This window comes from Ambystoma mexicanum, chromosome 8, assembly GCF_040938575.1.
Source record: "Ambystoma mexicanum isolate Mex_15411 chromosome 8, UKY_AmexF1_1, whole genome shotgun sequence".
Lineage (NCBI taxonomy): Eukaryota > Metazoa > Chordata > Amphibia > Caudata > Ambystomatidae > Ambystoma > Ambystoma mexicanum.
Window position 1 is genome coordinate 663,506,546 of NC_090929.1, and position 12,488 is coordinate 663,519,033.

A 12,488-nucleotide genomic window follows, 5' to 3' on the forward strand; every position below is an offset into this window, starting at 1 on the left:
TGACATGTCTCTTGGAAGACCCAAGAGTGACACATCCACTGACAAAGAAGATAGCACCATCACAAACTCAAAGATGAAAGAATTACGACAGATGTTAATTCATCACAACAATGCAAGGTCATATCCCTTCCAACAAATACTCCCCCAGACCAGTGTAGATGGGAGCCTATATTCTATTGTAGGAAAAGGATTCCAAAAGGCCCAGTACCTGTTTATAACACAATGTTGAAGCAATCACAATCAAGCGACAATCAAGAGGAGGCTTTTCAAATAGAGGAGGCTTTGTGCTCAGGATCAGGGAATGTGATCACTTTGAGACATCTTTCACAAGTTCCAGCCTATTCTTTGATGTTGGCTTCGCCATCTGTGGGGACGAAGGCTAAACAGGGCAGGCGAGCATGCTCCGAGAACAAGCGGGACAATAAGGACATAACATTTGCTCGTCCAAGAGTCTGGATTAAAGAACTGGCTCCGGTAGGAGGACAAAAGGTCCTAAATAGACATGTGATACTAAAAATCAAAAAAGAGATTCCTGATCTCTTCCTCTTATCAACCCATGATATTGACTACATTCATTTCCCCTACGATGATGGCACAAATATTGTACAAATCAGACTAAAGTCTCGACTCAGGGCCAACGCACTCTTAGCAGCTCGAAACGACTTTCAAGAACTGGGCTATGCAATTCTGAATAAGAAGCCAGAAGAAAAAAAAAAAAAAAAGAAGAGTAGTATCTTATGCCAGAAACACTATGTGGGGCAGGAACGCTTCTTTGGACTCCCCCTGACTCGGACAGAAGGTAGAGAGAACAAGTGGGGGTTAGGAGATGGGAAAAGCAAATTAAATTGCTGCCTTATTTGATTGCAAGAGCAAAGTATGGTCTATATTGCCAGATATCCTCTCGCAGGACTTCAGAAACTGGGAGAGAATAATGCGTCTCTCTAGCCAATTGTGAAGTGAACATGCTAAATTGAAACACAAGGGGCTAAAGGAGCTTCACTAATAACCTCACTGTATGGAAATATTCAGAAAATATGACCCGATTATGCTGCAAGAGACCTGGCTAAGGACGGTAGTGAAAATAGACGGCTTCTCCATAGTGGAACAATATGCCACACACTATAATGGCAGCCGTCCTTCGGGAGGCCTGTTTATCGACACACAGAATTCTATCAAAACAAAATTATAATTACTGCAGAATGGCTGCCAAGGTATCCCGGCAGCCAAATTGTATTATCAGGTCGGAGATATCACAAGATGCATAACAAAGGAATCCCCTTGTGCCCTAACTTAGAAATCTTTTTGGAAAATCTGACTATAGTCTTGCTTGAGGCAGCCACTTCGGAAGGGAAACCGAGCATAATAATGGCAGGAGATGTGTGATTAATATAGCCTACTAGCAGGTTTACCTTTATGTAAAAATTCAGTGGCACGGCAAAATGGGAAAAAATGTGCGACATATAGAGGAGTGGGATTTGGTTATGGGTAATGGAAGCATCAAGGGCGATTACCATCCAGATCCCACATGGAAAAGTGGTCTCTCTAATTCAAGCATAGACTACTGGATACTATCGAGAGATCTGTTTGATCAGTGTCTATTTATGGAGACTAAGAACACCGCTAATAGTGACCACAACATGGTAATGGCAAAAAAAGAATTTGCACAGTATCTAGAGCAGAAAAAGGAAGGCAGCAAAAGCTAGTGGTTAATCAAGGGGGTATAGACTCAAAGTTTAGATCTGGAGGTCTTGCGTTGAATAAAAACCTAAGTGAGCTACTGTTGCTGATGTCGCGAGACTAACCAGAACTAACATGATCCCCCTGGGAACAGGATAAACCCATTCATAGGGGAAATTAAATCCGTATTAATCATAAGCATGCCTTTGATCATGCTACGTGGATGCGCAAAAAAGGCGCTGAGATAGAACATCAGGACCCCTGAGACGGGGCAATTAGCAAAATCAGAAATTCTAAGTGGGAAAAAATAAGCTAGTAGTGGAATACAGAAATTGGGTGAGAGCAACCAGATACCTTCAGCATCAGAGAGAAGGTGAACTCATGTTGGGCACCGTGGTATCCAAAGATCCGAGAATTTCTGGGCTTTAATAAATCAGGAAAGTGGGACAAAAGCCTGGTTGCAAAGTAACTCTGTGACAGAGTGATTGAATAACCCATTTCAGAGAACTATATAGAAAACCGGTAGGTGAGGAGGCAGTGTGGAAGGACAATGGTCCTAGGCCATTAAATCCGACTAGAGATAGTATAGCGGATTTAATAAAGAATTCATCGACTTCTAGAGCGGTTGGGCCCAATGGTCTAACATGATCTTCAAGTCTGGTATAGCTGTATTGTCACTGGTTCTATTGGCACTGTTCATAATGTGCTTTGTTGTAAACGGTGTCCAACCAGCTGGAGAACTGCAATTATAATTCCAATTCATAAGAAGGGTGATCCTGCCAATTATCACCCGATTGCCCTCTTAGACTCAGACAATAAGCTGTTAACTTGTGGAATTCTTCATGAATTGGAACAGTGGGCTGAGAACAGCCGTATCCAGGACAAAGTGCAGATTGGGTTCAGGAAAGAATGGTCTGATCACAAACATGCGTGGAAAGAATTGGAAAGTAGATAATTCCCCCCATCTATGGCGCTCTAGTGGACTTGTCGAAAGCTTTCGACACCATCAATAGAGGGGGGTCTCTGGAATAAACTCAGCTATTTTGGGATCCCATTGGAGCTCCTATCAATCATCGTACATCTTCATGAGAACTCTACCATACAGGTCAGACTAGATGGACAGGGCCATTTCACCAAGCCCATCCGCACAGGGAGAGGTGTGAGGCAGGGGTGCATCTTAGCCCTTCAACCTCTACCTGGCAGATTTGAATGAGGCTTTAAATAAGCAGGCTTTTGGGAAACTAAGGGTATGTTGGATCGCATACACTGGTAACATCATGCTTTTAGACTACACGCTGCGTGGCCTCCAATGTTTGCTAACTGTGATGGGGTCTTATGCCGAAAGCAACAACCTTATCAATCTGTCTAAATCCAACATCATACGAGCTGAAAGCAGACCACAGAAGTCACATATCTAGGATTCAAACTGACTAAAAAAATGGACCAATTAATCTGCCAGATGATGAGACTCAAGGGAAAATATTGTAGATTTTCCATTGTGACCCTAATTAATTTCTACAATGGGAATGTAATCCTAACTTGACTATATGGGAGGTATGCGGCATCGCAGGCTTGGGAGCTAAATTGGGTAAGACTCTAAGGTAGGCTGTGGAAGAAAGCTTTAAATCTTGCACCATCAATCCCTATGGGAAACCCTTCGATCCGAACTTGGCCTGAGCTTGCTTAGCGCCTGTCTGGATTGGAAGCTGATGCAATTGTTCCGATCTATTCGGGCTCCCAAGATGCCAATTCCTTGTTGCAGGAGGGTTCTAGCACATATCTACATATTCTGTAGAGCAAGGTGAAGGGAATAGTGTCCAATTGTGCCAGAACTGTAGAGGAGCTGGTAGCCAACCCACTCAAGAGTCAAGAGAGCGGTCATGAGAATGGATTGGGTCATGACGATTGACATCATGAGCAGATACAACCTCCACAGTAACTTCTCCCTTTTGGATAAACCAAGGGGCACTATTCCAACATAACTGAAAATTCCCAAATTCCAGATGAAGAGAAGAATTTCTGAGATTTCTGATATTTCATTTAAATTGGTTACCAACGGGAGAAATATTGGCTGTACAGAACAAAGATCATTAAATAGTGGGCGATTGTACTTTATGTAAAGAGATAGGACAGTCATTACGACATCTTGATCCAATGCCCTGCCCTTGAGAAAGTGAGGACTCTCCACTCTGAACATTTTGTAAATAAAGTAGAATGGCTGAAAACGGAAGACTTTTGGCAAAGACTGTCCTCTGGTCATGAAACACACTTATGCTTGGAAGTAGTGAAACTGCTGAATCGTCTGGGTTTTATTAAGTTGTACAATTGTGAAAATGAGTGAGACTCAAGGACTGGTTGAGTATCTGTGTAATTCTTATTTTATGTAATCATGCCTTATACTCATTTTATTTCATACTTTTATACATGTGAAATGTCATTTGATTGTTACACATTATTAATAAAACAAAAAGAATCAGCTCAGATTCATACCTATAATTAGGTTACAGTGCATTGTTTGGAAAAGCCTATAGTAGCTTGTAGGTTCAGGAGCACATCCAATTCAGGGCTCGCAAAATCTACAAGCCCACTAGCATTGACGAGTAGTTTTCATGAAGGGCGAGTACCATTTGCATGATACTCTGCATTGCTGGCGAGTATGGGGATGTCAGAAACATATTTTCAATTTACTGCAAACACACATTTTTTGCAGTAAATGGCAAATACAAGTTTTACTGTGCATGCTTGACAGCATTGCACCAAATATGAAGTGTGCTTATGGCGACATGCGCCATTTTACAAAAAGCACTGGTAATTATTTTGTCACCAGTCACCTTGGGGCAAGTGCATTTCTCTTTGGTATGTAAACTAGGAATCTCGCTGTGCAGGTCTAGTGAGATTTTTAAGAATTTGCAAGGCCTGCGATTGTCTAAATGGGTGACCCCCTATTTGGCCCAAACAAATACATTTGTCGAATCCTTGATTTTTTAGGGTATCTGAAGATAAATAATCTTTCTGAGCTCATGACAGCTTCAATTCTATGACACTTTTTGGTAAGAGTCGGTTGAAATGGTCAGAAAACAAATGTCAACTTGCCCACGCAAGGGATGGCAGATGTTGTGGCACTTATTTTCATATATGAAGCAAAGCAAACTCCTTGTTTTCAGCTAGTAAATAAGTAATTTTGGGGGAAAGTTTGCAGTAGTTTGTTGTACTGGCATTTCCCACGTACAGGGATACCATGAACTCTGAACATTACACATTACCAGTCTAAATGGTACTCTCATGAGGAATGTTGGGAAGATTAATGGTTACTTCATGTATCCTGAAAATGTGACCCACCCAGTCCTACTGAACCTTCCAAGGTTAACAACCAGCCAGCTAGCCACAAACATTTATTTGCTAAATTACCAAATAAATGGTTACTAATTTTGTACCCTCAAAAGGTTGAAATGCTGCATTAGGAATACTTAATGTGTGGCCTACTGGCCCCTAGCATCAGAAGTGCATGTCTGCGCTCAACTATCTGTATTGCAATTGTTCGCACTTCAAAGCTTTGTAGTCTACCGACGTCAGATGATAATAAGCAGAACGAGGCATGTCATTTAAGTTATTGGATCTGCACAAGGCGAAAAGAAATTAAGGCCTGCTATAAAATCTCACAATTACTCATTTCAATTGTATTTATATTGTTTACTTCTACCCAAACTCAAACCAATGACCTGCAGGTTACATGGCGAGGACTCGCAAGCTAACTCAACACTTCATATTTTCCAATATCAATATATAGCATACCATAACATTTCAACAACTGTTAAGCACTTACAAGTAGTGGGAATCTGGCACAAAGCACTAGATAAGAACCCCAATGATAATTATAACCGCAGAATCATACAGCAGAGTTTATTACGCAGCCTTATCAGATTACCATTCACAGATGCTCAGCACTCCATTTCCTTTTGCTACCTTCTAGCCAACCTTCTGGCTAAACTTTTATTTCCCTCAACCTTCACCTCCTTTCATACATACCCTTACATGTAGTCTTTTTAATCTATATTTTATTGCTACAAATCAATCCAACAAATCATTCCAATGGAGATGTATAGCTCTAAAATCTGATTTGGGCTGCAAGAATACTTGTGTGAAATCGCAAATCAACATGCATCTCAAATTCAAATTTTCACAGAGCATGGTTGAAGGAGTTACCGGGTTGGCAAAAACATGACTGCTTCAGTGCTCCTTTTTCTTACCTGAACATTGTGGGCCCCTTAACGTTGCTGTATGTGCCTAGATGGTCTACTTGAAGCTACTATGCTAATTTCCAACACAGTGGGGGTCATTTCAGGTGTGGCAGTAAGGGTTTACAGGCACCAGTAAGGATGCTGGTGCCGGTAAACCCTTACCGCCTTATTCTGAGGTCCCTTAGCGGGTCCCAGCAGGAATGGCTGGTCTGACCACCCGTTCTCTGTGGGTCCCGTTAAGGGACCTTTGAGCTAATAACGGGCCCGCAAATTGCGGGCCCGTTATTAGCCCCTTCCCCATTGAGTCCTATGGGGGCTCAAATGGGAATGGTTTACTGAATGGGGACTTACCGGGTCCTCCAAGGTCGGAATGACCCGGTAAATCCCCATTCAGTCAGACCAGACCCGGGTTTGGAGGCAGCCATGGTGCTAATAGCACCATGGCTGCCTCCAAACTCGGAATGACCCCCCAGTGCCTGCAAGTTGACCACTATCCAGCAGGAGATATTGAATGCAGAGGAGGCCTGCAAGGCACAACAATTCTGTGTTTCACTTCCTTGCTACAATACCACAGACTTTACTTAATCCACACTTTATTCTTCAATCTCAGGCTGAGAGTAAGCCTTGCTTCACAGCTGAAAAACACATCTTTCATTGTTCAACATTGCAAGGAATTATCAGCAAAACGCATTCCATTGTGGTTCCCAATTCATGTCTTGACACCATTGCAAGACTGTTCTTAAATTAGCTGGTTTGAACTCAAACATATGCTCTCCTTTTTGAATATGGCAGGAAAAAGTAAGCCAATGATGGTATGCTTGAGAAACCTCACCTGTTATGTACTTTTAGGTAATACTTGCTGAGGAACCTCTTGTGACATGTGGGGCACTCCACAGATTGGCTAGGATCTTTACCATTGGCAAGGAAGTCTCTGGACCTCAGCCCGGTGCTCACTGTATTTTCCAAATCTGTGTTCTTTTTTAGTGAAGAGGATTTCCTTTTGGTGTGTATTGTCTTTTTCTCAGGCGTGTAGTCTTCATCGTGAATGTTGAGGTCAGTGATCACATCGTGGACTTGCACCACCTCCAACTCCCACTATGATAAGAGAAGGATTCGGTCAGCTTTGCTCAGAGCATACTATAAAATAAATAAAGCACTTCAGTTTGAATACAAAAATGACACCAACTTGAGTCTGTCGTGCTACTTTATAGAAACAAGAGTACCCATTTAATTCCAGCCCTTCTTAATCATACTGTACATACAACTATCACTGACGTGCAATCATCTGTTTTGAGGCGGAGAGATGTTCAGTTAATGTCTTTGAAAAGGAGGAAAAGGGGCAGAACGCAATCCCCGATGCTAAAAAATTGAAGGTGTTGCATTCAGACTTTGCCCAACCTCAGTGTGTGCCCAAAAAAAGCAGTGGAAGAACAGAAGACCTAATGCGTAAAGAAAATATTTTGCCATCTAGAAACATTTCCGGGTTATAAAAACCATGCTGTGTGCAGGTAATGATCATAATAAGGGTTAAATAGGGTTCTTGGCTAAAAAGAACTCGCCTTACTGTGACATGAATTCAAAAAGAGTCTGACACAGTCACAGAGGACAAACATTATGCAAGCTTGCAGGTTTTGCTGCCATATATCAAGTGCACCGTTATATAGCCAAATTAACATCATGCCATGACTAAAGGGCTGCAATAAATTATGCATCATTGCAAGTGATCAATATTAAAGCACTGTAAGAAATACATGGAGGCAACAGTAAAGACAGACACGTGATCACAGTTCAAGGGTGTTTATTAAACTGTACATACAGGGTGGCAAAACGCCCAATCTAAACCTAAATCTAAGATGGAGCAAGCTTCGGCCATCAAATGAAAAAAGGCAGTCCTTGTGGCGTTGTGTCAAAATAAAAAGGCCCTATACTAAAAAAATTAACTATTGCCAATTTCTTACATCTACTTACAGAAAGAGTGTGGGATAGGGTTTCAATAAAGTAAGAAGTGTAAGCAAATAATAATTCAGGATGTGATGGCCAGGGGTCTCCCTTCTCCAAGTTTTGAGCACCCGACAAGGCGGATTGTCCTGAGCACAGCACACACTCGAGCCGGCAGTTCCGTTCCAACTATCATGTTCTTCGAGGGTTAAGTCTTTTTTTTTTAAAGTCTCTTGCCTTCGAGGGCCTGATTTATTCAAAAGGTTCCTTTCCACATATACATCTGGTGATGGCTTGACCCCTGGGTCCCCCTCTTCTGGGCGCAGACGCCTCACCAGTCGTAGTCAACAAAACAACCAAACTTACTTTTCTCAATGAACTTTGGGTGATGGCTTTTCACCCCTGGATCTCCCTCAGCCGGGCTCAGACCCAACTGAGTAGGGGACAATTCACTTCCCTTGGTCTTCCAATATTTCTTACACTAATGAATCTTAATGTCTTTTTAAACAACTCTGTGGGCTTTGCCCCCGAATTTGGTTTTACCTCTGTCGGGTTCACTCTCGCCAACTTTTACACAGTTCAGTGTGGACACCCCTTGGTTGGGTTCACTGAGATCAACACACTATTCTGGTTGTCGGCTTCCCTCTGCCGGGTTCACTCTCACCAACTTCCACCGACAGTTCACTGTATTTTGGGACTTTAGACTTCGCCCTTTTTTGTTAGCATCCCTCTGCCGGGTTCACTCTTGCCAACCTTTACGAAACACAGTTCATAAGCTAGTTTCACTCATGTCCTTTTCCTTCAGCATCATCTGTCTATCAAAAACTTTTGACGATACAGAGGATTTTACAAGACCCCTGTATGACCACTTCGACCTCTGTTCACCTTTACCCAAGGCCTTCTGGTTACGGTAGTCTCTACCATCGGGTAATAGCCTAGAGTTTCCTGCGTGAGCACCCACGTGGTGCCGGAGGCCTCTGTTGCTGGTTTTTCCCCTCTCTCATTAATAGTATCATGAAACCTTTCAAAGTTCAAATCAGCCGTTGGCTACTTTTCGTTTAACACAATTTGGTTTCTTGTCGACTCTCCCCTCGGCTCACCGGCTGTGATGAACCGCCTGGCTTTCCTCCTCTTTGGAGTCAAGGTTGTTATCTCTGAGACAAGTGTAACGCTCACCTGATTCTCGCAGAGGCGCCGGTCTTGACTGGGCGACTACCGTATCTTCAAAGGTGATGTGCAGCACCCGGTTGGCTCTTTGGGCTGGACCTCTGTGCCCTGTATGCCTGACTTGCAGAGAAGATGTCTGCAGATAGAAAATACGGGGTTAATGAACTGGGGTTATTGGGGTGTCCCTATCTCTTTCCTCTTCTCCTCTCCTGTAGACCCCCACAGGTTAACGCTCTCACCTTAGGTAAGTGAATGCCGAGCTCTCCATCTGCCTCGGGGCAGGGTGCTGTAACCAGTTTCTTCACTGGGTAGGTAGGGCAGGCCTCTTGACTTCAGAGGACTGCTGTCCGTCGTTTACTGCACGAACGGTAAGTTTTGAGTAACTCAAATGTCTTTAAAGTCTTTAATAATGATGTCTCTTGTTTTGCAGGGTTCCGGCGATGGCGGATGACGGGCTGAAGTGAGTTGAAGATGGAGCCCGTGTGATGAATAGAAGCGCCTGGAAGCACGTAAGTAAGCGCTTGTTGCCAGCTTCACGATGCGCTCTAACTGTCTTTTATTTTGCAGGTACAAGTTCGGAGCGGCTGCAGGGTGCCGGGATACCCACTGGGTTAGATGTGGAAAGGAGTAATGGCACGTGAGTATTAAAGTTCCCCAATGTCTTTAAACGCACCTTGTTTTGTCTTTCAGATGCGGGATGCAGCGCCGACGGCCTCCGGAGCGTGCAAAGAGTTGGTAAGCTTTTGTCTTTCAGATGCCGGAATGCAGTGTGAAGACCTCCGGAGCGCACGAAGAGTAGGTAAGCCTTTGCCTTTCAGATGCCGGAATGCTAACCTGTTCTTTCTTGTCTTTATAGGAGTTGCTGAAGACTGGATTCAGGATGGTAAGCCTTTTTCCTTAGGCCCAGGACCGGATGCAGAAGACACGATGAGCGTTCTGCTGCAGAGGGTGCAGAATAACGCAAAGCAAGATTCATCCACCGGGTGTGGTTTAAATAGTCTCCTGTAGTGCTTAGGTGTCTCCTTCCACAGCCACGCCTAAGTAAGAAAAGAGTTCCTGGTAAGAAAAGAGTTCCTGCCTTCCAGAAGAGTTCCAGTGTTCTGAATCTAGGGAGTGGCTCCAGCCCCACCCAACAGGAAAAGTAGTTCCAAACAGAAGAGGATCAGAGACTCAACTGGCAGGCAAGTAAGCAGCATGGTCTGCTGCAGGTAAGTCCACCCAAGCATTATGAGCCCGGCGCTTCCAGCGCTGGGACTGGGCATATTTATGAGCCTGGTGCCACTGGCGCCAGGACTGGGTCCAAAAGGTCCCAATTGGGACTGGTTGGCACTCGGAACCTGGGTTATGGATCTGCTTCCAAGGGAGTTGGGAAAACCCTGACCTTTTGGAAGCAGAGACCATGACAACAAGCGCCTATCCCCGGCTTGGTAATCAGCAGAAGAGGGTCTCGTGTACCGTTGACATCTGTTGCAATAAACCCTGGCTATTGTTTTCAGTCTTAGGTTTCCATCTGCAGAGGTTTCACGCAGCCTTGGTCGGAAAGGGCATGGTCGCTTCTCTCCTTGTCACCCCCTCGGTATGCGCGGTCTTTCGCCTCCCTTTGATCTGCCATGCTGAGTTAGCGCTCATGTCGTGTGGTCTGCCTTGCTCGCATTGTGCTCTCTTACTCCACCTTTTAGCCCTGCAGGGAAAGGAAACAGCCGTCAGGTGTGTGTGTGATTTGGTCAATTGCCTGACCCTTAGGTTGGAACAGGTCAGGTGACCAGCTCTAGAATTAGTCTGGCGTTTTACGTGTTGTGCGAGTGTTTGAGTTTCCAATGGGGCGTAGAGAGGAAGAGGTGTTATATGGGATTATAGTTCTCGTGCTAGGGGTTTGGGTACGTTCGGAATTACCAGGATTATTGTCGGAAAATAAACAGGGGGAATTGTAGGAGTTGTGGATTTTAAGGGTGACTGGTTTGGGCTCTTTGGGGATTTGCAAAATAAGGAGGGGGTCATTGGATTTGGGTAAGGGAAATTATTTGGGTGGAAAAGATGTAGATGTGGAACAACCTATAAAGGATTCAAGGATCTAATTCTCCTCTCCTTCCTCGGTAGGCTATCGCGTCTCACCTCAGGCTTTCTCCCGAGCACAACCCCGGCTCTCCTACCGAGGTGATCTTATCTCGCTCGTCCATCCCCAGGGTTGGGATCTGAGAGTGCGAGACCTCCCCTGGCCACCGAAAAAAAAAGGGATTCCCGAGGTCTACTTGTGAGAACGTTTCAACAAATACGTGTACCCCTGCATTTTCTGCAGAAGAGAACAACAAATTTAATGGATAGAATCTATTGTTTGGATCTATCCTAATTCTGTATTGTCAGGTCTCATTAATTAGAGATCCTTGAATTTGAATCCAAGAATATCCACCCACAATACCAGTGACCAGTCAAATGCATATGTCAAGAAGACATTGAAAAGAAAAAGGGAAAAAACAGCATTTGTCAATGATATTGCTTTACTCAGTACAAACAGACATACATGTATTTTACTCTCTGCACATGAACTCTATCGGCAGTTTCAGAGTGTAACAACATAAAAGGAAAAACCAAAAGGTGAACAACATATATGGAAATATATACAAACGTCAATTGCAATTCATTGGTAATGATTATCTTCACATTAGAACAACAATGATGCATAATAAATAGCAAATTGAAGTATTTTGAAACAAACTAAGAATTGGGATGTAAAATATACAGTGGGAATTCTAGCAATTCAGAAGCCGTCAACTGTAAACCATAAACAGTGCCGATTAAGGAGAATTTCTTTGGGACTTTTGGGAATTTAATTTGTTAGCCGAAGAAGGTATAGCATGATACTAGTCAAAATTTGAAGGCTAAATTTGCTTCTGGAATCAGAAACACTCCACATAGTAGGAATTTAATAAACTGTATTGAGAAAGAATACAACTTTAGAAAAACAAATTATTTATTTACCATTTCCCATCCACTCTATAGTTGGTCCACTTCCTAAACCATGTTGCAGAAGAGGACGTTAATACTACAGGAGGATACGTCACTCAATTTTTCTCTACAAAAAGTTTGCGGATTTGATCTCTTCTGTATACATTTACATTTTTAAGACACAAACACACCTAGCCACTTACACAGTAAAGCACACATGGCTTGTAGTATGCGTTTTGAGGTTTGGTAGCAGAATTATCTATATTAATGAAAGCACTCATTTACTGAACTACTAGTGCTTAATGGTATGTCAGTGATGTGATATATAGCACAGAGAATCAAGTGCCGAATGCTAAAATCTGCATCTTGTTTCATGGTCAAATGTTGGTTGGCCCGAATTAGCCTTACAACCTTCAGTAAACTACCTACTGAGCAAATACTAATGACAGTGCTTAGAAGTTGGACACGTCCTGCATGTAGTACTACATACAAATGTAAATACTCATCTTCATTACCACTACAGGG

At 43.2% G+C, this 12,488-nt stretch overlaps 1 protein-coding gene across 2 annotated transcripts in view; it reads right to left on the reverse strand.

Moving 5' to 3' along the window:
- ZBTB48 (zinc finger and BTB domain containing 48) overlaps positions 1–12,488 on the reverse strand; it is a 478,630-nt gene that overhangs the window by 335,776 nt on the left and 130,366 nt on the right. For both annotated transcript variants that reach the window (XM_069610427.1, XM_069610428.1), the window contains one exon: positions 6,748–7,010. In XM_069610427.1, coding sequence (XP_069466528.1) covers positions 6,748–7,010 — 263 coding nt within the window. The remainder of the gene's footprint in view (positions 1–6,747; positions 7,011–12,488) is intronic.